Genomic DNA, 27444 nt, shown 5'->3' with positions numbered 1-27444 from the left:
GCGATGTTTGACACCGCGAAAGTAGAAATCAAATAGGAGCATCAATTGTTGATGGTTAGTAAAACCACTAGTTTCAAGAAGGGCAAGGGCAAGAAGGGATACTTCATGAAACGGCAAATCAGTTGCTGCTCTAGTGAAGAAACCCAATGTAGAACCCAAACCCGAGACTAAGTGCTTCTGTAATGAGGGGAACGGTCACTGAAGCAGGACTACCCTAGATACTTGGTAGATGGGAAGGCTGGTAAGGTCGACAGAAGTATATTGGATATACATTATATTAATGTGTACATTACTAGTACTCCTAGTAGCACCATGGTATTAGATACCGGTTCGGTTGCTAAGTGTTGGTAACTCGAAATAAAAGCTACGGAATAAACGGAGACTAGCTAAAGGTGAGATGACGATGTGTGTTGGAAGTATTTCCGAGGTTGATGTGATCAAACATCGCATGCTCCCTCTACCATCGGGATTGGTGTTAAACCTAAATAATTGTTATTTGGTGTTTGCGTTGAGCATAGACATGATTGGATTATGTTTATCGCAATACGGTTATTCATTTAAGGAGAATAATGGTTGCTCTGTTTATTTGAATAATATCTTCAATGGTCTTGCACCTAAAATGAATGGTTTATTAAATCTCGATCGTAGTGATATACATGTTCATGCCAAAAGATATAAGATAGTAATGATAGTACCACATACTTGTGGCACTGCCATTTGAGTCATATTGGTATAAAACGCATGAAGAAGCTCCATGTTGATGGATCTTTGGACTCACTCATTTTTGAAAAGATTGAGACATGTGAACCATGTCTATTGGTAGATATGCATGAAGAAACACCATACAGATGGATCGTTTGGACTCACTTGATTTTGAATCACTTGAGACATGCAAATCATACCACATGGGCAAGATGACTGAAAGGCCTCGTTTTCAGTAAGATGGAACAAGAAAGCAACTTGTTGGAAGTAATACATTTTGATGTGTGCAGTTCAATGAGTGTTGAGGCACGCAGTGGATATCGTTATGTTCTTACTTCACAGATGATTTGAGTAGATGCTAAGAATATTTACTTGATGAAACACAAGTCTGAATTATTGAAAGGTTCAAGTAATTTCAGAGTGAAGTTGAAGATCGTCGTGACAAGAGGATAAAATGTCTATGATATGATCATACAGATGAATATCTGAGTTACGAGTTTGGCACACAATTAAGACATTGTGGAAATTGTTTCACAACTAATACCGCCTGGAACACCATAGTGTGATGGTGTGTCCGAACATCATAACTGCACCCTATTGGATATGGTGCATACCATGATGTCTCTTATCGAATGACCACTATCGTTTATGGGTTAGGCATTAGAGACAACCGCATTCACTTTAAATAGGGCACCACACAATTCCGTTGAGACGACACCATATGAACTATGGTTTAGAGAAACCTAAGCTGTCGTTTCTTAGAAGTTTGGGGCTGCGACGCTTATGCGAAAAAGTTTCAGGCTGATAAGCTCGAACCCAAAGCGGATAAATGCATCTTCATAGAATACCCAAAACAGTTGGGTATACCTCCTATTTCAGATCCGGAAGTAAAGTGATTGTTTCTAGAAATGGTTCCTTTCTCGAGCAGGAAAAGTTTCTCTCGAAAGAATTGAGTGGGAGGATGGTGGAGACTTGATGAGGTTATTGAACCATCACTTCAACTAGTGTGTAGCAGGGCACAGGAAGTTGTTCCTGTGGCACCTACACCAATTGAAGTGGAAGCTTATGATAGTGACCATGAAACTTCGGATCAAGTCACTACCAAACCTCGTAGGTCGACAAGGATGCGTACTACTTCAGAGTGGTACGTAATCCTGTCTTGGAAGTCATGTTGCTAGACAACAATGAACCTACGAGCTATGGAGAAGCGATGGTGGGCCCGGATTCCGACGAATGGCTCGAGGCCATAAAATCCGAGAGAGGATCCATGTATAAAAACAAAGTATAGACTTTGGAAGAACTACTTGATGGTCGTAAGGCTGTTGGGTGCAGATGGATTTTAAAAGGAAGACGAACAATGATGGTAAGTGTCACCATTAAGAAAGCTCGACTTGTCGTTAAGATGTTTTCCGACAAGTTCAAGGAGTTGACTACGATGAGATTTTCTCACTCGTAGCGATGCTAAGAGTCTGTTGGAATTATATTAGCATTACTGCATTATTTATGAAATCTTGCAGATAGGATGTCAAAAAACATTGTTTCCTCGATGATTTTCTTGAGGAAAGGTTGTATGTGATACAACCAGAAGGTTTTGTCAATCCTGAAAGATGCTAACAAGTATGCAAAGCTCCGGCAATCCTTCTAAGGACTGGAGTAAGCATCTCGGAGTTGGAATGTACGCTTTGATGAGATGATCAAAGATTTTGGGTTTTTACAAAGTTTATGAGAAACTTGTATTTCCAAAGAAGTGAGTGGGAGCACTATAGAATTTTTGATGAGTATATGTTGTTAACATATTGTTGATTCAGAAATGATGTAGAATTTCTGGAAAGCATACAGGGTTATTTGAAAAGTGTTTTTCAATGGAAAACCTGGATTAAGCTACTTGAACATTGAGCATCAAGATCTATAAGGATAGATCAAAAAACGCTTAATAGTACTTTCAAATGAATACATACCGTGACAAGATTTTGAAGGAGTTCAAAATAGATCAGCAAAGAAGGAGTTCTTGGTTGTGTTACAAGGTGTGAGTATTGAGTCAGACTCAAGACCTGACCACGGCAGAAGAGAGAGAAAGGACGAAGGTCGTCCCCTATGCTTTAGACGTAGGCTCTACAGTATGCTATGCTGTGTACCGCACCGGAAGTGTGCCTTTCCATAAGTCAGTCAAGGGGTACAAGAGTGATCCAGGAATTGATCACATGACAGCGGTCGAACTTATCCTTAGTAACTAGTGTACTAAGGAATTTTCTCGATTATGGAGGTGGTAAAAGAGTTCGTCGTAAAGGGTTACGTCGATGCAAACTTTGACACTAATCCGGATGACTCTGAGTAGTAAACCGGATTCCTATAGTAGAGCAGTTAATTGGAATAGCTCCAAGTAGCGTGTGGTAGCTGCATCTACAAGATGACATAGAGATTTGTAAAGCACACACGGATCTGAAAGGTTCAGACTCGTTGACTAATAACCTATCTCACAAGCGAGATATGAACAAACCCCATGGGTGTTGGATTCATTACAATCACATAGTGATGTGAACTAGATTATTGACTCTAGTGCAAGTGGAGACTGTTGGAAATATGCCCTAGAGGCAATAATAAAATGGTTATTATTGTATTTCATTGTTCATGATAATTGTCTATTGTTCATGCTATAATTGTATTAACTGGAAACCATAATACATGTGTGAATACATAGACCACAACATGTCCCTAGTAAGCCTCTAGTTGACTAGCTCGTTGATCAATAGATGGTTATGGTTTCCTGACCATGGACATTGGATGTCATTGATAAAGGGATCACATCATTAGGAGAATGATGTGATGGACAAGACCCAATCCTAAGCATAGCACAAGATCGTGTAGTTCGTTTGCTAGAGCTTTTCTAATGTCAAGTATCGTTTCCTTAGACCATGAGGTTGTGAAACTCCCGGATACCGTAGGAATGCTTTGGGTGTACCAAACGTCACAACGTAACTGGGTGGCTATAAAGGTGCACTACAGGTATCTCCGAAAGTGTCTGTTGGGTTGGCATGAATCGAGACTGGGATTTGTCACTCCGTATGACGGAGAGGTATCTCTGGGCCCACTCGGTAATGCATCATCATAATGAGCTCAATGTGACTAAGGAGTTAGCCATGGGATCATGCGTTACGGAATGAGTAAAGAGACTTGCCGGTAACGAGATTGAACGAGGTATTGGGATACCGACGATCGAATCTCGGGCAAGTAACATACCGATAGACAAAGGGAATTGTATACGGGATTGATTGAATCCCGGACATCGTGGTTCATCCGATGAGATCATCGTGGAACATGTGGGAGCCAATATGGGTATCCAGATCCCGCTATTGGTTATTGGCTGGAGAGGTGTCTCGGTCATGTCTGCATGGTTCCCGAACCCGTAGGGTCTACACACTTAAGGTTCGGTGACGCTAGAGTTGTTATGGGAAATAGTATGTGGTTACCGAAGGTTGTTCGGAGTCCCGGATGAGATCCGGATGTGACGAGGAACTCCAGAGTGGTCCGGAGGTGAAGATCGATATATTGGACGAAGGGTATTGGAGTCCGGAATTGTTCTGGGAGTACTGGGTGACGACCAGCGTGACCGAAAGGTGTTTCGGAGGCCCCGGCAAGCGTTGGGGGGCCTTATGGGCCGTTGGGAGGGGGCACACCAGCCCACTAAGGGGCTGTGCGCCCCTCCCAACCCCTCTCACGTAACGTGGAGAGGTGGGGGCGCCTCCCCTAGGGCAGCCACCCCTCCCAGCTTGGGGGGCATGTTTCCCAGGGGTGGGGGCGCCCAAAACCATCTAGGGTTTCCCCTGTGGCCGCCGCCCCTCCCCTAGGGAACTCTAGGGCGCCTCCTCCACCCCCTCCCCCCTATATATAGTGAGGGAGAGAGAGGGCAGCCGCACCCCCTGGCCTGGCGCAGCCCTCTCCTCCTCCAACTCCTCCTCCTCCTCCGTAGTGCTTAGCGAAGCTCTGTCGGAGAACCACAAGCTCCATTGCCACCACGCCGTCGTGCTGCTGGAGTTCTCCCTCAACTTCTCCTCTCCCCTTGCTGGATCAAGAAGGAGGAGACGTCCCGGGGCTGTACGTGTGTTGAACGTGGAGGCGCCGTCCGTTTGGCGCTAGATCGGATCTTCCGCGATTTGAATCGCTGCGAGTACGACTCCATCAACCGCATTCTTGTAACGCTTCCGCTTAGCGATCTTCAAGGGTATGAAGATGCACTCCCTCTCTCTCGTTGCTAGCATCTCCTAGATTGATCTTGGTGACACGTAGGAAAATTTTGAATTATTACTACGTTCCCCGACATAGGGAAATATGATAATAACTAATTTATTATTGCCTCTAGAGCATATTTCCAACAGGCACGATCGCACGAGCCATTACCAATGGTGGTATTGTCTTCTGGTAGCTCCGATTATGGTGTGTGATATATGGGAGTGTTCCTCTTGATGAGTGCTTCTCAAATGTGGATGATTTTTCATTGATATCTCGGTGATTCTACACGAAAAATATTAAAAGGATATGATTTGCACATACGGCGATTTGTCAGTGATAATGTGGAAATTAATTAATAAATTTAGATAAAACCAAGAGTAACATGATTAAACTTTAGGAAAAATAATGATTTCAAATGCACTCTTCAGGCAACGAGCTAGGCGGTGGCTTGATGGGCTCAATATGTCCACCCCTGCTCCATGCATATCACCTCTGCCACCACCCATCTAGTCCTGCCCCATTCTCCTTGCCTAGAACTCCTCCACACCCCCTCTATCAAACATCAACCTATCTCCTCTCAACATAACCAGAAATAAGTGGTGGCATCATGCCCTCCCTCCCAAATGCAGCAATGAAGGAGCGGGCATACCGACGAAGGAGGTAGGAGGGGGATAGAAGGAAGACTTCTTTTCGCAAAAAGGACCAGATCTATTGTAAAAATTCACTGAAATACAAAACACCTCAAACATAATAAAAATTACATCGAGGTCCATGGATCACCGAATGACCATTGCCGCTGCCAGAACAAGTCACTGACGCATCGCACTCGCCGCTCCCATACCAGAGGTAACCTGACCTTGTCGATGACAGCCGGGAAGTCTTCGTGCACATGCCCCTAAGGACCAGCACCCCGGAGCCATAGTTGTTGACATTGAATCCTTGAATAGATCTGAAGAACCTGATCCAAATATCTTGATGCGCACGCATGGCGAGAAACCCTAACCTCGCACGCCCCAAAGAGCTGACATGAATCTACGCCAGAGATCCATCTAATTCGTCCCAACAGACGAACTTGAGGAGTATCGGAGCCCGGAAGACTGGCTCGAAGAAGAAGCACGCCATTCGTCCAAACGCCGCCCCTTTGAGGACTAAAACCCTACCTATCTACTAGCCAGATCCGAGGCACTAGAACTCCCCTCCCCACCACCGGCAGGCGGAGGGGAGACGAATCCACGGGCTCATCGGTGAAGATCGAGAGGAGGAAGGCTTTCCCTAGTCGGCTTGCGAGAGGGGAAAGAAAGCTCCCATGTAGACATTTTTTTATCCAACTTGGAAAAGGCTGCAACTGCAAACATAATAGTTGACTAAAATCACCCCTTTTGCTAAAAACAACCAAAGTTCAATCAACATACTAGAAATCTTGTAATATTTTGAACAAGTTTTCTCCATACTTTATCAAGCACATAAATCTTGGCCACATATGTTTGCACATTTTCTATCGTTCTTGGCATTTTGATAGATTGACTATCCTATCAAGTATGTGGTCTCTTTAGATGTGTTTGTGTCTCTTAAATCTAAAATCAGATGTAGCATCTTTTTTGTACTAGAGTGTAGATAGTGATTTGGTATTGGAACACTTATGCTCTATTTATGAATGTGAGAACTTATCAATTTGTGCATTTTGTTTTGAACGATTATGCACTTTGATATTTCATGCATGTAAAAAATATACAATTTATCATTTGCCACTGTAAAAGTTGTCACTTCTGAAGTTTTCATATAATGTCCATGACAGAACACATTGGAGTGGTTATTAATAGGCAAGGTCATCTCCAAGACGGACCGTAAACCTCCCGCAATCGTCTGGACCGGGCTGTCTGGACAGCGGAAGCCATCCAACGCCGACCTGTATCGGTTCGCGAAGCGGTTCGGATGCGATTTATTCTAAGACAAACGTGGGGGAGGTTTGAGGGAGTCCGGGCCGATCCCAAGCCCATTTTCTGACCGACCTGGCCAACCAAATACCCCCCTCCCACACGCGCTCCCACCCGGTGCCAGATGCCCGCATTCATGCTGATGTAGAGCGCGCCACTCAACATTGAAGACGGCGCGAGGCGGACGCGACCTCTCACTACCTCCATCATGGAAGCGGCACGCCGGTCGAGGACGCCGCCCGCAACGCGTCTCTGGAGTCCGCGCATGTTCAATGCCGGAGTCGCGTGACTAGACAGGATGGGACGGATATCTACCACGCCTGTTCAATGTTGGTGTCCATTCGTCTGCCGCCATTAAGTAGGCTCGCTGGCCGAGAAACCCACTCGAGCGCTGCGCATTGACGCACCCAAACGCCTGGCCTTAGGATCCACTATATAAAGGGGGCCACACCCGGCTAACACCACAACACCAGCCCCTCCACATCCTCCTCCCTTACATTGCATCCGCCATGACAGCCAGCGAAAAAGCATTGTGGGACAGTCTATCGCCGGAGATGAAGCACGCGGTGGCCGCCCTTGTCGCCGCCTGGCATAGCCGCCATGCCAGGCGGATCGAGGCCGGCTTGCCGGCCAGCTCGCCCAAGGTCTCCAAAGACGAGGACGACACCACGATGGAGACGGGCTCCGATGACTCCGTCCCGGCTCCCGCGCCTCATGTGCACGCCGGCTTCACCATGGAGCAGGCGCAGACACAGTTCAATACCGCCATGGCGGAGGTGCAGCCTGCGCCGGTGCCTTTGTCAGTGTTCCAACTGGCGCAAGAGGAACATCGGGACAACCTGTTCCTCCTGGAGCAGCACCGACCGACAGAGGGCCAGATCTACGGCGAGCGCGCGAGCGAGGAGGCAGTGGCGGCCATGGCCGCGGTGAACCCAAATTTCATCGCGGAGCAGCGTGCCATCTACGATGCCATCCGCGCTCAGGCTGTCACTTGGCAGGAAGCGGCAGCCGAAGCTACAGGCGATCACGGAGGAGAACATAGCCAGCTGCGCCTCCTACGCGCCGCCGATGAAGCATCAGCCGGCCCAGTGGGACGACGACAGCCAAGGCGCCACCATTTCCCTCATGGACCTCACGTCCACCGGCGACGGACAAGGCGCAGACTCGTCCGACGGTGAGTAGGCCATGGGAGGCGTCGGGGCCTGGTATCCCATGTGGGCCGGTCCGTCTCACGTGTTGAACTCTTCCTCGCCGGACACCGCACCTTGACTTCATCGGTCATATCATCGGTGCTCATGGAGATAGCGGAAGGAGGACGACACGGGCTTGGACGCCGGGCACCACTGTCGTAGGACGGGTTTAGGGGTGGGTCTTTTCTTCTGTTCTAAATGTTCGAAATGTAGTTAAATACGCCATGTTTGTATGAAATCCGTCATGTTTGTACGAAATCCGCGGACTGGTCCCCTGTCCGTGGACGGATGCGTGAGACTTTTTGCGGGTTGCTGATGCCTAAGAGCATCTCTAGCAAACCCCTTAAATTGCCCTGACCCGCAAAATAACCGCCAGTTACGGTTTTCAGCAAAAAAGTGTCCCGAGTAGAAACCTTCAAAGCGTCCGACCTGTAAATTTTTTTGAGGGCGCGGTAAAACCCCCTTCCAACCCGGGAAAACATGCCCCACCGCCCCGTCGGTGCCCTGTATCCCGTGAAAGCGGTTGGCGGGAGGGATATTTCAGCGCGCGCTCCCCGCAGCCGCCCGCCATCGCCGCCGCCGCCCGCCGCCTGTGATTTCGGCCATTCTCGCCAGCGGAATCGCGCCGCCCGCCCCGGATCCGACGAGCCGAGCCACTGCGACATCGCCGCCGCCCCGGATCGACCGCCTTGAGCGCCGCCCGCCCCTGGTCGCCGCCGCCCTGGTAAGCCTCTTTCCTTTCCCTTGTAGCTCAGCCACAGAAATTTCATTGATACGAGCGTTGATTTGGTTTTTTTAGATGAATTTGAGTCCGTGCGAGCAATTTTTGCTCGAGGATTCGTCCTCGTCTGACGACTTGGACGTGGAATCGATGCTCGAGCGCCATCGTCGGCACATGGTCGTGGCGGTCCTAGCCGTGAAAGAGGTGGAGGATCGAAACCACGAGAGATGGCGAAGTTCGACAGTCGGTCGTCTTTGCATCCCTCGCAACCGCCATCTCGAGAATATGATGTTGATGCAAGACTACTTCGCGGACAATCCAACCTATCCGCCGCACCTCTTCCAGAGAAGGTATTGAATGCGCCGATCACTCTTCGTAAAAATTGTGCAAGCTTGCGAGACCAATTGCCAGTTTTTTCACTCAAAGGAGAAACACCGCGGGCTTGTTGGGTTTTAGCGCCTACCAAAAAATCTCCGCTGCTATGCGTGTGATTGCATATGGTATTCCGGCTGACTATGCCGACGAGTATCTTCGCACTGGCGAAGATACTACAATTGAGTCAGTGCGTAGGTTTGCCAAAGTGATGATCCGAGTCTTTGGTCCTGTCTATCTTCGTACACCCAAAGAAGAAGACACAATAAAGTTGATGGCAGCAAATGAGAAGCGAGGTTGGCCCGGCATGCTAGGAAGCGTTGATTGCATGCGTTGGACTTGGAAAATTGCCCGAAGGCATGGCACGGACAGTATTGTGTGATCGGCAAAGGCACAAGCCAATTTAACATTCATTTCATTTAATTCGTGTGTGATCGGCGTCATTGTTGTATTCAGACTAATTGTTGTATTGAATTATTGGTTTTATTTGGTGTCTTGAATAATCATTGTAATTTGGATTCATAATATTCACATTTTATGTTGTTTGAATTCATATTACTGTCGTATGCGAGGTACGTGTTAATTTTTGAAAAAACACGCGTTTTGCGGGCTCGCGCGGGCTGCGACCGAGCAAACCCCGCATAGTGGAACCGTAAAACAGAATATTCACGGTTCCGCTATGCTGTGTCTGCTCGGCTGCAGCCCGCGCGAGCCCGCAGAACACGTTTTCCGCGAACTGTAAACGTGCGATATGGGTCGGCGATTTAAGGGGTATGTTAGAGATGCTCTAACACGGCTACTTCATGTACAAGAAAAGTTGTCCGATCCCTGTACAGCACAAGCGGTCTGTCTCGCGCGGGGAGGAAGGGGCAGGTCTCGAGCGAGCGCTGTCTCCAAGCTTTGCGTTTTGCAGGATCAAGTCAATTCGACCCAAATCGGAGCCTCGGGCATCTGTATCGCGGGACGGCTGCGCGCGTGGACGCGATTTCCGCTCTGTATCAGACCCGTTTCAGTAAACATCCGAACGCCTGAATGGCAGGTAGCCAATACCAAATCCAATACAAAGGGTCTAACTCAGACATCCGAACACAGTGTGAGAGTAATTCATTAGTTCTACAAGCACTGTCCATTTTCTGTAGCACTCGAATCTCGAAAACGAAGTTAAGTTATATGGGCTTTGTGGATGACATAAATCACCAAGCGGGGATAGCTCAGTTGGGAGAGCGTCAGACTGAAGATCTGAAGGTCGCGTGTTCGATCCACGCTCACCGCATATCATTTTTGTTGCCGTTGCCAAGGTACGTTTTGACCAAATCGGTGCCCGTATACCTTTTATCCGTAGGCAGCTATGTCAGTAATGACGCCGCAGGGAAGAACGGCGAGAATCATAACGTTGTCATGTTTGTCCCGGCTTCGCTTGTGCAGAAAACCCGATGCCTCCAACTAAGCACCTGATCATCGAGGAGGCCAAGCTCACACTTTGGCTCTCATGCATGCCAATCGGTGCTATAGCTATAGTATTGGCCCGCACTTCCGTAGGCAGCTCTGTCACCAATGTTGTCATTTTTGTCCGGCTTGGCTGGTAGAAATTAAAACCGACGCGACGCTAGCTCCAACCAAGCCAATCACCTTATCATCGAGGAGGCCGAGCTCATTACAACTGGGACCTTTTCTCATTTCATCACAGCTGGGACCTTTTCTCATCCACCCACAAGTGCATAGTTAACATCGTTATCATGTGTAGCAAGTAGCAGCGACTACAGTGGCGCCTAATCAGTCTCCCACATCCGGCCAGGCGAGGGATATAAATCCAGGTTACTCCATCCGCCCATCTGATGCTCCTTTTGTCGCCTAATTAGCCCAGGCAATGGTAATGTCACCTTTCGCCCAAATCATTGAACGCTTCAGAGACGACGCCGACGCCCAGCTCCAATCAGAGTGGCACCAATATGCGACTGGGACACCAAGATGCCCGCCCTTCACCATTTGGCTCTCATGCGCTCGTTTGGTCCCGTCGAAGAATCCTGCCGCCACTAGTGTAGACCGAGAATTCAAGAAAATAAAATAGGTTTCCAGCTACGGGATTTCTACGGAGCAAACGCTCGCTGTCACGTCCGAGTGCGCGACACCGGTCTCGGCCGTCCGATCCAGTGATGCCCCTGCGATCATGGGTTCATGACATCATGATATGCGTGCTGGAGCTGCGCTGCAAAACGCTAGCTAGCATATCCTAATCCGTCTAAACCGACGAATTCTGCCGGCCGATGATACGTACGCAGCCGGCATTTTCTAAGCACGGGTTTTGGTGCCCTGCCAGCGCGTGCCATGTCAACATAGTATTACATATACACGCACGTACGTACGTACTCGCAGTAATAACGAGCGGTAACCAGGCGACATCGAAGCACCGCAGACGCGCGCATGCACGGGCGCCATGGAGATGATCAGCCGCAGCCTGCAGAGCGTGAGCCCGGACGTGAGCGTGTACTTCTCGGGCGGGTCCTCCCGGCGGCGGAGCGGGGCAGGGGAGAGCGACGATGAGGAGGCGCTGCGGTGGGCGGCGCTGGAGCGGCTGCCGTCGTTCGAGCGGCTGCGCACGGGCATCCTGCGGTCGGAGGCCCAGGCCGGGCGGCGGCGGTTCGCGCACGAGGAGGTGGACGTGCGCATGCTGGAGGGCCCGCAGCGGCAGGCCTTCGTGGAGAGCGTCTTCCGGGTCGCCGAGGAGGACAACGAGCGCTTCCTCAAGAAGCTCCGCGCGCGCATTGATCGGTACGTACGTCAACATGTACTACATCTACTGTACTATATGCGTGTGATGTTTCAAGGCATGAAAGAGAGCGAGTGCAGTGCACGGGGTGGTCACCATGCATGCGTCTTAGAGATTGTTGTTCGTGTCGTGTTTTGGTTTTGGCAGCGCGGGCATCGTGATCCCGACGGCGGAGGTGAGGTTCAGGAACCTGAATGTGGAGGCGGAGTGCCACGTGGGGAGCCGCGCGCTGCCGACGCTGGCGAACGCGACGCTGGACACGGTGGACGCCATGCTGGGGCTCGCCGGGGTCAGCCTCGCCAAGACCAAGACCCTCCACATTCTCAAGGACGTCTCAGGCGTCGTAAGACCCTCCAGGTACGTATACTCTTCCTACATGCATGGCTTTACCTGTTATTACAGGCCTCTCTGAATTCAAATTGCTGCTTTCCCTCGCTCCAGGATGACGCTCCTGCTGGGCCCACCGTCTTCAGGCAAGACGACACTTCTGCTGGCGCTGGCCGGCAAGTTGGACCCCACTCTGAAGGTGCGCGGGGAGGTGACGTACAACGGCTACGGCCTGGACGAGTTCGTGCCGCAGAAGACGGCGGCGTACATCAGCCAGAACGACGTCCACGCCGGCGAGATGACCGTCAAGGAGACCCTCCACTTCTCCGCCAGGTGCCAGGGGGTGGGCCACAGATACGGTGAGCCGTCCGTCCGTCGTGTATCGATCGCGCAAGTGGTCGCACCAGCAGTTCCGCCGATGCAAAACCAAGGCCCGTCGTTTGAGACTGATCCGACGATGTTTCGCGTGCAGAGTTGCTCCAGGAGCTGACCAAGAAGGAGAGGCAGCTGGGGATTTATCCTGACCCAGAGGTTGACCTCTTCATGAAGGTATACAGTTATCCGCTATCTTGCCACTGGAACCATTCATGACCTATCATGCAACACTTGTGTCTATCTTGAGCTTAATTCCCTTGTATTGATCGGCAGGCCACTTCAGTCGAAGGGAGCACCCTGCAGACAGATTACATTCTCAGGGTAAGAAAACATCTCTAGCCTCCTCAAACGACACCCTAAAACTTAACTCCTCAAATTTTGAGGATTCTTTTGTGCCTAGCCCTTCCTCTAAATTTTTACCTAAATGATAAGTGTCACACGTGTGGCATGAAGTAACACCGCTCTAACGTTTTTACAACTAAAATTGCCATCCGAAAAAAATACAAACCTTCGAAAAAACTGAAACTTGCCATCCAAACAGAAAGTTGTCATGCTTCACAACTAAAGTTGTCATCCTCGGATAACTAAACTTGCTATCAAAAAACGTCAAGGCGGAATTGCTTTGTGCCACACGTGTGGCACTTATGAGGGTCCAATTTTTAACTCTTCTAAAGCTCAATTTTGCGCAAATACTCGTTCAACACAAATTGAAACTAGATTTAGTTAACTTGGCGCTTAATTATACCCCCTCCTTCCCAAAATATAATGTGCGGTTGACTTTTTCTGGCCTTCAAGGCACAGCATTGACTATTCTTTTCACTTTCTTTTAAATTATTAAAAAGATATATAAATAAAAGTACTTGAAAGATAAATACAATAAAACCATTCACACATGTCCATTCATGAATTTTAGTGTACACAAGTAGTTAAAGTCATGCATCAAAGACCACAAAGTCAAGCTCACCTTATATTTTGAGAAGGAGGGAGTACAATACTTCCACTCACTAAACATAAAATTAGAGCTAACTGAGCTAAAACTACTAATTGCCGGAGGAGAGGTCGATGATCGCCTACTTTCAAGAGCACGAGGCCTCGTGTTCATTAGCGCCCCTCCTAATCCATGACATTGGCATCTTGTTGGAGTCGTCGAGCTCCGCGAACATCGGGTCTTGGTCCCTCCATCGTCATCAACGTTGCCTGGTTCATTGCGACGTCGTGTTCGTACTCCATCGACGCCACAATGGCGAGGTGCTCCTCCACCGCTTGTCGGTCGGCGCTCGGCCTCAAGTTGTGCCTCGACAGCATGAATCTGTGTCATCAGCGAGAGTGTGCCCATACTCACACTCGGCCGCTTCCCATGAGAGGATGTGCACCTTGTTGGCGGCTTGCTCCTCCTTGCCACCGGCCTCCACCATCTCATCAGTGTCCTCCTCCAAGCTCGATTTAGCGACCGCGACCATTGCCACACACTTCTGTAGCAATTTTGAACCCAACACACCGACAGCTGCACCGAGACCATGGGGATGCTCCTCAGAGTTTGTATCGGCTCGAGTGGGTGACTGTGTCAGCGACGTGATTTGGAGGCAAATCAACCAGTCCACGACTGTTCGGGTGACGCGGCGGCGCTCGCGCCAGGAATACCAACGAGAGCAAGGAAAGAGAAGGTTTATCGTTAAGTGGTGGGAACTGACTAAATTTTTGCAATGACTAGTTTGAGGGATAACTTCTTAAATTTTGATCAATTAAGGGTTTGAGAGAAGGGCTAGGTGAGCTCTAACTCCTCAAAATTTCTTTGAGGACTTAAGCTTTGAGACCTTATTTATTTAAAAACAGAAGGTGCGCATAATCGTAATGTAATACGTTAGGCGAAGTGTGAAATTAACATGTTTGTGTGTAAAATCAATCAAACAATAAACACAAATGCTAAGACTCTTTCTTTCCCTCTTGTAATGTGACTAGGGTAAAGCCTTTCTTCTCTCGTTTTTTTGTCGGTAGTTTGTGGGTTCCTTTCCTCTCCGGCCGCCGCTCCAGAGGCCAATGGTAGAGAGGGGAATCCTGGTGCCTCGCTCAAGCTAGTAGATAGGTCATGAATTTAGTCTTCACAGAAGCGAGGCTTCATCCTCAAGTCGGTTTTTCGAATTCCGATCCTATTCAAGTTTGTCCATCAGAATGGATTCGATGGAGCTTCAACGAATATTCCTATGAGCTCCTCGTTACGGTTCCCTGTGTATGTATGCAACGGCAAATTTTGGTGTCAAGTTCTTCAGTAAGATAAGGGTTCAACGACGACGATTACAGTTCCGGCACATTGGTATTTAGGGATACGTGCATCAAGACTTCCTGACTATGGTATCCATCTCTGGTACGGAAGCGGCGGCAACAAAGCTTCAATGACTAGTTCTAGTGACGGTAGTGGTCAGACCTAGATGTACTTTTTATTATGTTTGGGTGCTTTGTATTTTTATTTTGGAATAATTTTTATAATAGATCTGGGTTAAAAAAACAATAGCACAAATGTTCATCCGTGAACAACTGAAATTTACTCGAGCAGAGCAGAAATGTCCTGTGCCGCGTTCGCGCCGCCGTCTCCCGCTGCCACCAGGCTGGTGGCCGGTAGCTTTACCGGCGGTGCCATGCCGGAGCCGACTGGGTCACTACATCGGGAGTTCGGAACTTGTTTGATTCCCCGGATCGTCTGAGACCGCCGAAAGTAGAGTAGATAGGCGGGGGAAGTTGCAGACAAGGTGTTCGCTTCTTTGCCGCACCCAAGAAGGCCTCGCCTCCTAACGATCCGCAGCGCATTGGCGATGATGTCCCCATGCCTGATGCCGCTGGTGTGTGCAGATCCTCGGGCTGGACATGTGCGCCGACGTCATGGTCGGCGACGACATGCGGACCGGCATCTCCGGCGGGCAGAAGAAGCGCCTCACAACAGGTAGCTTTTGCGCGCGTCCCTTCCGGCGCCTCAATTCACAGCGATTTAGTTGCATTCTTATCTCCATTGGTAACGCCGTATCGATTGATTTGGTTGCAGGGGAGATGCTGGTCGGCCCGACCAAGGTGCTGTTCATGGACGAGATATCCACCGGCCTGGACAGCTCCACCACCTACCAGGTCGTCAGGTGCATCCAGCAGATTGTCCACCTGGGCGAGGCTACCGTACTGGTGTCGCTGCTGCAGCCCGCGCCGGAGATCTTCGACCTCTTCGACGACGTCATGCTGCTCTCCGAGGGGCAGATCGTCTACCAGGGTCCCAGGGAGTACGTGCTCGAGTTCTTCGAGAGGTGCGGCTTCCGCTGCCCCGAGAGGAAAGGTGCTGCTGATTTCTTGCAAGAGGTTCGTTGCATTAAAAAGTCCAAGTTACCACGGATCTCACTAATTCAGCATGGGTATATGTAGTGAAGACTATAGAAACTTTTTTTTAACAGCAAACATCATTTCTAGAGTTTTAGTAGCTTATTTAAGATTTCATGTGCCTTGACACATCCAGTTTACATGTAAGAGTTGGTACGATCAATTTCTTATAGTTAGTACATCCAATTTGCCTTTCTGACAAATGCAACTTTTCACAGGTTACATCAAAGAAAGATCAGGCGCAATACTGGATACAGAATGAAAAGCCTTATCACTATGTATCAGTACCTGAATTTGTTTTAAAGTTCAGGAAATTTCACATGGGGAAGAGCCTAAAAAAGCAGCTTTCGGTTCCTTTCAACAAGAGAAAAATCCACAAATCTGCTCTGGTTTTCTCCGATCAGTCTGTTTCAACTTCAGAGCTTCTCAAGACCTCGTTCTCCAAAGAATGGCTTCTCATGCAGAGAAACTCATTTATCTACGTTTTCAAAATAGTTCAGGTACCTAGATCCAAGATAACCTTAAATGGTGAAGTGCTTATCTATTCATAGATGTGATTCTTTGTCTTCCTTTCTTTTGAAGGGAATCATAGTTGCTCTAGTAGCATCAACGGTTTTCTTGCGTACACGGCTCCATGAAGATACTGAGGAAGATGGCCAAGTCTACCTAGGGGCACTTATATTTATCATGATAGCCAACATGTTCAATGGTTTTGCCGAGGCAACCCTTACTCTCGCAAGGCTACCTGTATTCTACAAACATAGAGATTTTCTATTCTATCGGCCATGGCATTTTACACTTCCAAATGTTCTCCTGAAAGTCCCTATGGCCTTGCTTGAGTCAATAATTTGGGTTGTAATAACCTACTACCTCATAGGCTTTTCCCCTGAAGCTAGCAGGTGGGCCATCTCAATTATTCTGTCCACTAAAATTGTAATATTATTGAGCTCAATATTTGCTTTACGGCCCTAAGAGTGCAATGCTCATCATTGTGCAGGTTCTTCAAACATCTGCTTATAGTATTCTTGATCCAGCAGGCGGCTGGAGGATTGTTCAGGCTTGTTGCTGGCTTATGTAGGACTGTTGTCGTCACTAATACCGCTGGATCTCTTGCCCTTCTGATCATATTTGTAATGGGAGGATTCATCCTACCAAGAGGTAATCATCCATGCATTCCATCACATATAGATTACCATTCTCCTTGCCAACATAATGGACATTGTCGAATTGGTGCCATTGGTACACAACTCCAGAAATTATTGATTGTGTCTGAACAGGAATACATGTAAGGTGCACGTAAGAACTGTCATTTTGGCCACTTACTGTCATCGATGAAGATTCTTCACAAATGAATCAGAAAAGTTATCTCTTGAAATAAAATACAACTACCGGGACCTTATACCTCAAAGGGCTTAAATCACTTATCTAAACCTTTTTATAGCTGAAATTTTTCAGTATAGAGTCTTGACGTAGCAGTCGAAATAAATCACTGTTAACTTAGACATTTCGAGTGTTACTTCAAATATCAACCATTTCTCATTGTTACAGATGCAATTCCAAAATGGCTGGTATGGGGTTATTGGTGTTCACCTCTTACGTATGCATACATTGCTCTTGCTGTCAATGAGATGGATTCTCCGAGGTGGCTGGACCAATCTGTAAGTTAACTCATAATCATCTTACTATTGTTATCTCATACAAACATGTTACTTGACTTTTTTTTCTTGTGTATCAGTAGATAGCTGATGGAAGGCCATTGGGAGTGGCAGTTCTAGAAAATGCAGGTGTATTCACTGGCAAGGAGTGGTACTGGATTGGAGCAGGTGCCCTTCTAGGGTTCACTGTTGTGTTCAATGTGCTATTCACACTATCGCTTATGTACCTGAACGGTAAGTCATGACTTGCATCTGTCAACTTTATTGTTTGCTTATTCTGGCAACTTTCTTTTCTGTGTAAATATATAGGTGTATTCGAAATACACAACTGTGTTATTCGGTGTGGATAATTAATTCGTTACTTTGCATTAGCCATTGGAAAACCGCAAGCCATCTTGCCTGAAGAAACTGATGGATTTCCAGAGAATGACTATGAGCAAAAGAAGGAGCCACATATAACACAGAGAACTACGGTTCGAACAACAGAACCTACATCCCCGAACTCAATTATCACATGTAAGCTCCCTGCCCCCGCCCCCCCAAAAAAAAAAACTGACATACACTTTGGAAAAAGACATGCCTCTTATATTGGCCAGTTCTAATGATGTTTCTTATTCTGTAGTGGATAAGGTGCTTGAACAATTACGTGGCCGTTCCCCAAATACTTCTGATAGGTCTGTTGGATATGCTCCAGGAAGAGGGATGGTTCTTCCGTTTGAACCTCTCTCCATGTCCTTCAATGAGATAAACTACTATGTTGACATGCCTGCGGTATGTATGCATGTCTTTTTATTCTTTTTCTTAAACTGCATCCTCGTACCTTTGCCCATTGATGTTCTGTGACTATGAGATTTTCCCTATCATGCTATAGTTACGTACTCTCTCCGATCCATATTAATTGTCGCTGATTTAATACACCATTTTTAGGTTGGCAAACATTTTTAGTGTGAACTTCAAGTTCTATGTTCTCATAGAACAGCCCATTTTCAGTCGTGGATTTTTTTTCAGCTAATGCATGATCGTAGCAATTTTCTGCGAGGACCTGGTGGTTGCAAATTATGAAATTAACATATTTGTTATGGCATCCCTATGAACTATGTAGGATACATATCTTTACAAACTTGAGAGTGTTATTTGATGACACATTTGTTGTGCATCACAGTGTTGTTATATAATCTCATTTGCAAACTGCGAATCTGTCAGGAGATGAAGACTCAAGGAGTAACCGCTGATAAGCTTCAGCTGCTGTCAGGGATATCTGGTGCTTTTCGCCCTGGGGTTTTGACTGCCCTTATGGGTGTGAGTGGAGCTGGAAAGACCACCCTCATGGATGTCTTGTCTGGGAGGAAGACTGGTGGATACATTGAAGGGGAAGTCTACATATCTGGTTACCCTAAGAACCAAGCAACATTTGCAAGAATGTCGGGTTACTGCGAGCAAAATGACATCCACTCTCCACAGATCACAGTCAGAGAGTCGCTACTCTTCTCTGCTTTCCTGCGTCTGCCTAAGGAGGTCACTGATCAAGAGAAGAAGGTTCGCTCTTGTGTCTTCTTACGATCTCAATTGTCCAACTGTTGCATTTGGCAAGGTTTTCACTTTCAGTTTCAGAAAATTTTCAGCAAGAACCAGAATCACCAAAATTCAGTGAATTTCAGTGATTTCGGTTTGCATTTCGGCCAAAGGGCCGAAACATTCACTTGAATTCAACCAAATATTTGAAAATTTTGAAAAATATTTGAATTCATGTGTAACTACTGAAATTGCTGAAATATTTTGACTGAACGGTAAATATTGCAGTGTGCATTGAAATTCAGTGAATTTCATTGAAATCTCACTGAAAGTGAAAACCATTGTGTAGTTGTAGGGGTGCTAAAAATGGGTTCATTCCAACACGGCTAAAACCGGCTGTAGCATTTTAGTTCAGTTTCCTCTTCCACGCGATCCAAGCCACAGTGCTAGATTAAAAAATGTATAGCATGGTCGCCACAGGTTGATGAAAACCCCTTTTTTAATATCCCTAGTGAGTTGTATGGCAACTATGGTACTCAACTCACTGAAGTGTTTGCTGGAGTAAGATTGTGAGTGAAGTTCCTTTTTTCTGAGTGGGGTGAATGAAGCTGATTAACTGTTTAGATGGATTAACTTTTGTTTCTTTCTGTAGGTATTTGTGGATGAAGTAATGGAACTAATTGAACTGAACGGTCTCAAGGATGCTATTGTGGGTCTCCCTGGTGTGAACGGTCTGTCGACTGAACAAAGAAAGAGGTTGACTATTGCTGTAGAGCTTGTGGCAAACCCCTCAATTATCTTCATGGACGAACCAACTTCAGGCCTTGATGCAAGAGCTGCCGCAATTGTCATGAGAACTGTTCGGAACACTGTCAATACTGGAAGAACTGTTGTCTGCACCATCCATCAACCAAGTATAGACATTTTTGAAGCTTTTGATGAGGTAATGCATCTTTTGGATACTTTATTCTCATATATTCTATTTATAACTTTGGTGCTTGACAATCTTCTGGGGTTTCACCATGGAAGCTGCTATTACTGAAAAGAGGAGGTCAAGTCATATATTCTGGACCGCTGGGTAGGAACTCCCATAAAGTTGTCGAATACTTTCAGGTCTGCAATCTGATATCCAAACCACTCTCCATTATGCATATACCTTGTAACTATGAGGGTACCTTTTTTTTTGGAGTTCCTGTATTTGAAGTCTATAGATCATGTCATAATATTTGTGTTTTATGTATCAAATCAGGAAATTCCTGGAGTCCCAAAGATCAAAGAGAAGTGCAACCCAGCTACATGGATGTTGGATGTAAGCTCTGCGGCAGCAGAAGTTCGACTGAAGATTGATTTTGCCGAAAGTTACAAATCTTCGACTATGCATCAGTAAGTGAAGTGTCCCCTCAACTTTGTCCTGTAAATAGGGTTGAGACGTTTTTAAAAAGAAACAAACTTCTAGAAGAAGCGTAGGCAGCATTACAGCATCAACATGCACTACTTAAAAATTGTTCTAGTAAATTAGTGATACACCATTATGGTTTGAACTTTCAATCCCGCAACTTACGGAAGAATGAACTTCTTCCTGCACCTTGAACTCTTCAGGCGTTTATAACTACTTCCTTGTGTGGATTAATATTTTCAGGCGGAATAAAGCATTAGTCAAAGAGCTGAGCAAGCCACCTCCTGGTACCAGCGATCTTTACTTCCCTTCTCAATACTCGCAGAGTTCCTTTGGTCAGTTTAAATTCTGTCTCTGGAAGCAATGGTGGACTTACTGGAGAAGTCCTGATTACAACCTCGTCAGGATGTTCTTTGCATTTGTTACGGCCTTAGTGCTGGGGGTTATATTCTGGAGGGTTGGTCTAAAGATGTATGTTTATAATGCTCAGCTATTATCATGTGCACAACCATTGATCCTTCTTGAAAGCGTATTTACGGGATGCTCAATTATTTGTTACTTGGTGCAGGAGGAGCTCGGGTGATCTTTTAGTCATTGTGGGATCAATGTATGCCGCTGTTATGTTCGTTGGCTGCGAGAATTGTATCTGTGTTCAACCTGTTGTTGCTGTGGAAAGGACTGTATTTTACAGAGAGCAAGCAGCTGGAATGTACTCAGCTATACCCTATGCCCTCGCTCAGGTCAGTAAACATTAGTGGTTAAATAGAAAAGGCATAACTGTTTGATACTAACGTACTGAATATGTCTATTCAGGTAGTTGTGGAGATACCATATGTGTTCGTTGAGACTCTGGTTTATACTCTTATCGTCTACCCGATGATGTCTTTCGAGTGGACACTAGTAAAGTTCTTCTGGTTCTTCTATGTTTCATTCTTCACCTTCCTGTATTTCACTTACTACGGCATGATGACTGTCTCCGTATCGCCAAATGGTCAAGTTGCTTCTATATTTGCCGCTGCCTTCTACTCCTTTTTCAATCTCTTCTCAGGGTTCTTCGTTGCAAGATCGGTGAGGCACACCTTCTTTTTTACCTTTACAACTAAATTTTAAGAACATGAACCTTGTGCAATGCAGTCGTTGTAGGTTCATCTAATCTTTTGCTTGTGTTTTCCTTCAGAAAATCCCAAAATGGTGGATTTGGTACTATTGGCTTTGCCCAGTGGCATGGACAGTTTACGGGCTTGTTGTGTCACAGTACGGGGATGTGGAAGATCTTATCAAGGTGCCTGGTCAACCCGATCAGCAAGTCTCATCTTTCATCAAGAGCTACTTCGGTTATGATAACGACTTCATGGGCGTCGTGGCGGTTGTGCTGGCAGGCTTCACTGTCTTCTTCGCTATGATATATGCGTATTGCATAAAGACGTTTAATTTCCAACAGAGATAGAAACTATATGCGTCCATTTTGTCATATAGATTTGCGATGTGCAGTACCCTTGTTATAGTGTTAGTTTCGCTGCCCATGGTTATGTCCTGGTGCTTCAGCGAATGGGTAGCTGAAGCAAAGGAAGCATTGTTCAAGTAAAGACCATGTAGTCTTTTTGTATCTGATAATATTTTAAATGAAACCGTGCAAAAGTTAAGGATCAAACCTAAAAGAACATTTTGGGCTCCAGAATCTGACTACTGTGAGTGGCACTAGTATGATCCGCAGTGTCATGTGGGATGCATAACGGATTGCAACGTTGCGACTTTCTACGCCATTTACCTTATCAGCAAATTTTAGGCACAAAGCCCGTCTAGCTCAGTTGGTAGAGCGCAAGGCTCTTAACCTTGTGGTCGTGGGTTCGAGCCCCACGGTGGGCGAATGAATGTTTTTTAGCATCTTGCGCGTCTACTTGTTCTATTTTTCAGGGACACTTCACATTTGTAACAGGAGGAAAAAATAACAGATACCCCTAACTAATGAATTTTTTTGAGCATCTTGCACATGTACTTGTTCTATTTTTCCGGGACACTTCGCACTGTCTGGTAACAAATCAAAATTCTAATTTTCGGGGACACTTCACACGGACCGGCAACAAATCAAAATTTTGTATGTACTTGTTCTATTTTTCAGGGACACTTCACATTTGTAACAGGAGGAAAAAATAACAGATACCCCTAACTAATGAATTTTTTTGAGCATCTTGCACATGTACTTGTTCTATTTTTCCGGGACACTTCGCACTGTCTGGTAACAAATCAAAATTCTAATTTTCGGGGACACTTCACACGGACCGGCAACAAATCAAAATTTTGTATGTACTTGTTCTATTTTTTAGGGACACTTCATACTGGCTGTCAACAAATCAAAATTCTGCGTAAAATCTGGCTCACTTGTCATCAAAGTTCTTAGTAAACTGATATTGTGTGCTCCCATTCAATTTTTAATAACTAGCGAAAGAGCCTGTGCGTTGTAACGGGAGAAAAAATAACAGATGCCCCTAACCAATAACCATGATTCAAGACCTCAATAGGTCCATGTTATTTATTCGAACATGGCATCCCATCTATATTGCCGCTTATCCTTCCTGCACCCTCGCCAAGGAAGGCCTCAATGCTCACACAATCACAACGCGTTTGAATGTGATAAATTTAAGGCGTCTCTCTCTCCGCATAAGATAAGAAATATGCTTTCCTTTTTCCCGTGTGAGGTTATGCCGAACATCCATGCGTTGTTACAGATGATTTCTTTTGTATTCAATCTAATTTTACTAATGTGTTCATTTTCAATCCGGATCTACACCGATACAAAAAAGGGGTGGATCATGCACTATTGATTAAGGCAACTCTATAAATAACAATTTTGAAATGGTTAACAGGTAAAATAACATCATATTCAGATTCTACAAAAAAAAATAATCAAATTTCATATATAATTTGTTAAAATAAGAGTTACAGTTTAAAAGATATGACTGTTTAAAAAAATGTATGATATGTACTGCGGGGTAAGGGGTTCTGCGAAAAGACGCGACGGTGGATGGGCCTAAGCGTTCACACTTTATTAGTAGGTATAGATAAAGAGAAACCGAGCGGGTCGAGAAGACGCAACAGTTAAATTGCAATACCACAGACAACTATTGAAAATATACTACATATGTGATACACACATTAGATATATGATCCTAATAAGTGCCACACATGTGGCACGAACACATAGCAACTCCGAACGTTTTTTGTGGCAAGTTTAGGGCGCGAGGATAACAACTTTAGTTGTCAAGCATAGCAACTTCTTTTTAGATGGCAAGTTTAGTTTTTTTGTTTGCTTTTTCTTTTCGGATGGCAACTTTAGTTGTCAAAACCGCCAGGACCGGAGTGCTTCGTGCAACACATGTGTCACTTATCATTTGTGTAGATATAATATTATTTATAATGGCTTGGTACATCTTTCGATCCAATTTTAATCATAGCGCAGCACAACACGGATTGACCACCCGTTTGCAAACATAGACCTTGTTGCAAACACATGGGCCCAACATGGTGCTTGTTGCAGACACCTCCTATGTGTGCCGTGCGTCCCCCCATGAAGCCAACACATTTCCCATCTCTCTCTTCCCCCTTATCCAGACACTACAACCATTTCTTTCCTTTCTTCCCCGATGTGGTACCCTTCTCGTCTCCTACCTTTTACCCTCAGCCATGGACACACTTCCCCTCTCTCTATCCTTTCCTGACTCTCCTCCATGGGGCGCGCTCTCCCCTCAACCATGTTTGGTACATTATATATAATATTTTCTACAAGTGCTCGACACATTTTCCATCCAATTTTAATCATAGCGCAACACAATACGGATTGATTACCAGGTTTGCAAACATGGACCTTGTTGCAAATACATGTGCCCAACATGGTGCTTGTTGCGGTCAGACGCCTCCTATGTGTGCCATGCCCCCCCGAAGCCCATGCATTGCCCATCTCTCTCTTCTCCCTTATCCACACACTACGGGCAGCCTTTCCTTTCTTCCCTGATGTGGTCCCCTTCTCGTCTCCTACCTTTCCCCCTCAGCCATGGACGCAATTTCCCTCTATCTATCCTCTTCCAACTCTCCTCCATGGGACACACTCTCCCTCTCCCTTCCATTATCACCAACCAATCTTGTTGTGTCGCTGCCTCATCGCTACCTCGATCGCTCAGAGCCTCTCCTCTATTGCAGATGGGGGGGGGGGCAGTGTTTGCAACACCACTAGTATTGTAGAGTGGTCACCGCAATATCACCTTTGTTGCAATGGTAGGAAACGATTCGACGGGAGCGCCACACGTCTCATGTTGCAAAGCCCCGTGACCACAAGACGATCCATGTTGCAAAACAGTTGGGGTGCAGCTGAGCGGCTAGCGCAGGAGAGAGCAGATGGCTGTCCTGCGCGCCATCCAACAGCTGCTGAGGCAGTTGATTTGATCAGATTATAAGGCCTTTCATACATTTTGTGCTTAGCCACACACACAACTAAGTTGTCAAATATTCTAAAAAAGGTAAGTTGTCCAATAACAAAGAACAACTCTTTAGAACTCATAAGACATTACATATATTTTCTACTTACCCACAGACCTAGCTAAGTTGTCAAATATTATTAAAAAATGTAAGTTGTCAAATAACATTTTTCACCACAAACAGTTATCTCACCACCATGATTTTGAGAACACGGCAAGTCCACAAACAATTTGGACAACACATTCAACCCAACCGAATGTTCTTTTTGTTGGAAATATGCCCTAGAGGCAATAATAAATTGGTTATTATTATATTTCCTTGTTCATGATAATCGTTTATTATCCATGCTAAAATTGTATTGATAGGAAACTCAGATACATGTGTGGATACATAAACAACACCATGTCCCTAGTAAGCCTCTAGTTGACTAGCTCATTGATCAATAGATGGTTACGGTTTCCTGACCATGGACATTGGATGTCGTTGATAACGGGATCACATCATTAGGAGAATGATGTGATGGACAAGACCCAATCCTAAGCCTAGCACAAGATCGTGTAGTTCGTTTGCTAAGAGCTTTTCTAATGTCAAGTATCATTTCCTTAGACCATGAGATTGTGCAACTCCCGGATACAGTAGGAATGCTTTGGGTGTACCAAACGTCACAACGTAACTGGGTGGCTATAAAGGTGCACTACAGGTATCTCCAAAAGTGTCAATTGGGTTGGCACGAATCGAGACTGGGATTTGTCACTCCGTGTAAACGAAGAGGTATCTCTGGGCCCACTCGGTAGGACATCATCATTATGTGCACAATGTGACCAAGGAGTTGATCACGGGATGATGTGTTACGGAACGAGTAAAGAGACTTGCCGGTAACGAGATTGAACAAGGTATCGGGATACCGACGATCGAATCTCGGGCAAGTAACATACCGATAGACAAAGGGATTTGTATACGGGATTGATTGAATCCCCGACATCGTGGTTCATCCGATGAGATCATCATGGAACATGTGGGAGCCAACATGGGTATCCAGATCCCGCTGTTGGTTATTGGCCGGAGAACGTCTCGGTCATGTCTGCATGGTTCCCGAACCCGTAGGGTCTACACACTTAAGGTTCGATGACGCTAGGGTTATAGGGAATAGATATACGTGGTTACCGAATGTTTTTCGGAGTCCCGGATGAGATCCCGGACATCACGAGGAGTTCCGGAATGGTCCGGAGGTAAAGATTTATATATGGGAAGTCCTGTTTTGGTCACCGGAAAAGTTTCGGGTGCTATCGGTAACGTACCGGGACCACCGGGAGGGTCTCGGGGGTCCACCAGGTGGGGCCACTGGCCCCAGAGGGCTGCGTGGGCCAAGTGTGGGAAGGGACCAGCCCCTAGGTGGGCTGGTGCGCCTCCCACAAGGGGCCCAAGGCGCAGGGAAGGGGGGAAGGGGGAAACCCTAGGCTCAGATGGGCCTAAGGCCCACCTAGTGGTGCGCCCCCCTCTCTCCCCCCTTGGCCGCCCCTCCAAGTCCCATCTAGGGCTGGCCGCACCCCTTTGGGGGGAACCCTAGATGGGGGCGCCGCCCCTCCCCCTCCCCTATATATAGTGGGGTTTTTGGGGCTGCCATACACATGAGAACATCTCTCTTTGGCGCAGCCCTATCCCTCTCCCTCCTCGTCTCTCGCAGTGCTTGGCGAAGCCCTGCTGGAGTACCGCGCTCCTCCACCACCACCACGGCGTCGTGCTGCTGCTGGACGGAGTCTTCCCCAACCTATCCCTCTCTCCTTGCTGGATCAAGGCGTGGGAGACGTCACCGGGCTGCACGTGTGTTGAACGCGGAGGCGCCGTGGTTCGGCGCTTAGATCGGAATCAACCGCGATCTGAATCGCTACGAGTACGACTCCTTCATCCGCGTTCTTGCAACGCTTCCGCATCGTGATCTACAATGGTATGTAGATGCACTCCCCTTCCCCTCGTTGCTAGATTACTCCATAGATTGATCTTGGTGATGCGTAGAAAATTTTGAATTTCCGCTACGTTCCCCAACAGTGGCATCATGAGCTAGGTCTATGCGTAGTTTCTATGCACGAGTAGAACACAAAGTAGTTGTGGGCGTTGATTTTGTCAATTTATTTGCCGTTACTAGTCTTATCTTGATTCGGCGACATCGTGGGATGAAGCGGCCCCGACCGACCTTACACGTACTCTTACGTGAGACAGGTTCCACCGACTGACATGCACTAGTTGCATAAGGTGGCTAGCGGGTGTCTGTCTCTCCCACTTTAGTCGGATCGGATTCGATGAAAAGGGTCCTTGAAGGAAATATGCCCTAGAGGCAATAATAAAGTATTATTTATTTCCTTATATCATGATAAATGTTTATTATTCATGCTAGAATTGTATTAACCGGAAACATAATACATGTGTGAATACATAGACAAACAG

The 27444-nt window shown here is 46.5% G+C and overlaps 2 protein-coding genes and 2 non-coding genes across 5 annotated transcripts; 3 read left to right on the top strand and 1 right to left on the bottom strand.

Moving 5' to 3' along the window:
• The first annotated feature begins 10346 nt into the window (after positions 1 to 10346).
• On the top strand, positions 10347 to 10419 carry TRNAF-GAA (transfer RNA phenylalanine (anticodon GAA)). The gene has a single exon. It is a non-coding gene; the product is annotated as a tRNA-Phe (tRNA).
• A 578-nt stretch (positions 10420 to 10997) lies between these two features.
• On the bottom strand, positions 10998 to 12186 carry LOC123076323 (uncharacterized). Its single transcript, XM_044498635.1, has 3 exons — positions 12062 to 12186; positions 11537 to 11916; positions 10998 to 11179 (listed from the first exon to the last, which is right to left on the bottom strand). The coding sequence occupies exons 1-3, from the start codon at positions 12184 to 12186 to the stop codon at positions 10998 to 11000; spliced, it is 687 nt and encodes a 228-aa protein (XP_044354570.1).
• A 2950-nt stretch (positions 12187 to 15136) lies between these two features.
• On the top strand, positions 15137 to 22183 carry LOC123079132 (ABC transporter G family member 38). Of its 2 annotated transcripts, XM_044501810.1 has the most exons (18): positions 15137 to 15359; positions 15460 to 15550; positions 15650 to 15951; positions 16188 to 16469; positions 16552 to 16868; positions 16967 to 17127; positions 17518 to 17627; positions 17708 to 17858; positions 17997 to 18140; positions 18247 to 18395; positions 18828 to 19160; positions 19789 to 20079; positions 20166 to 20249; positions 20386 to 20519; positions 20776 to 21003; positions 21101 to 21272; positions 21346 to 21600; positions 21710 to 22183. In XM_044501810.1, exons 2-18 carry the CDS (start codon positions 15475 to 15477, stop codon positions 21977 to 21979), a joined length of 3459 nt encoding a protein of 1152 aa, XP_044357745.1. In that variant the 5' UTR covers positions 15137 to 15359; positions 15460 to 15474; the 3' UTR covers positions 21980 to 22183. The 2 variants fall into 2 exon arrangements, with proteins under 2 accessions (XP_044357745.1, XP_044357744.1); XM_044501809.1 differs by having other exon boundaries at positions 15137 to 15550.
• A 142-nt stretch (positions 22184 to 22325) lies between these two features.
• On the top strand, positions 22326 to 22398 carry TRNAK-CUU (transfer RNA lysine (anticodon CUU)). The gene has a single exon. It is a non-coding gene; the product is annotated as a tRNA-Lys (tRNA).
• The last annotated feature ends 5046 nt before the right edge of the window (positions 22399 to 27444 follow it).

Source organism: Triticum aestivum, chromosome 3D (genome assembly GCF_018294505.1).
Source record: "Triticum aestivum cultivar Chinese Spring chromosome 3D, IWGSC CS RefSeq v2.1, whole genome shotgun sequence".
Classification (NCBI taxonomy): domain Eukaryota; kingdom Viridiplantae; phylum Streptophyta; class Magnoliopsida; order Poales; family Poaceae; genus Triticum; species Triticum aestivum.
This window is presented reverse-complemented; position numbering and strand designations above follow the sequence as displayed.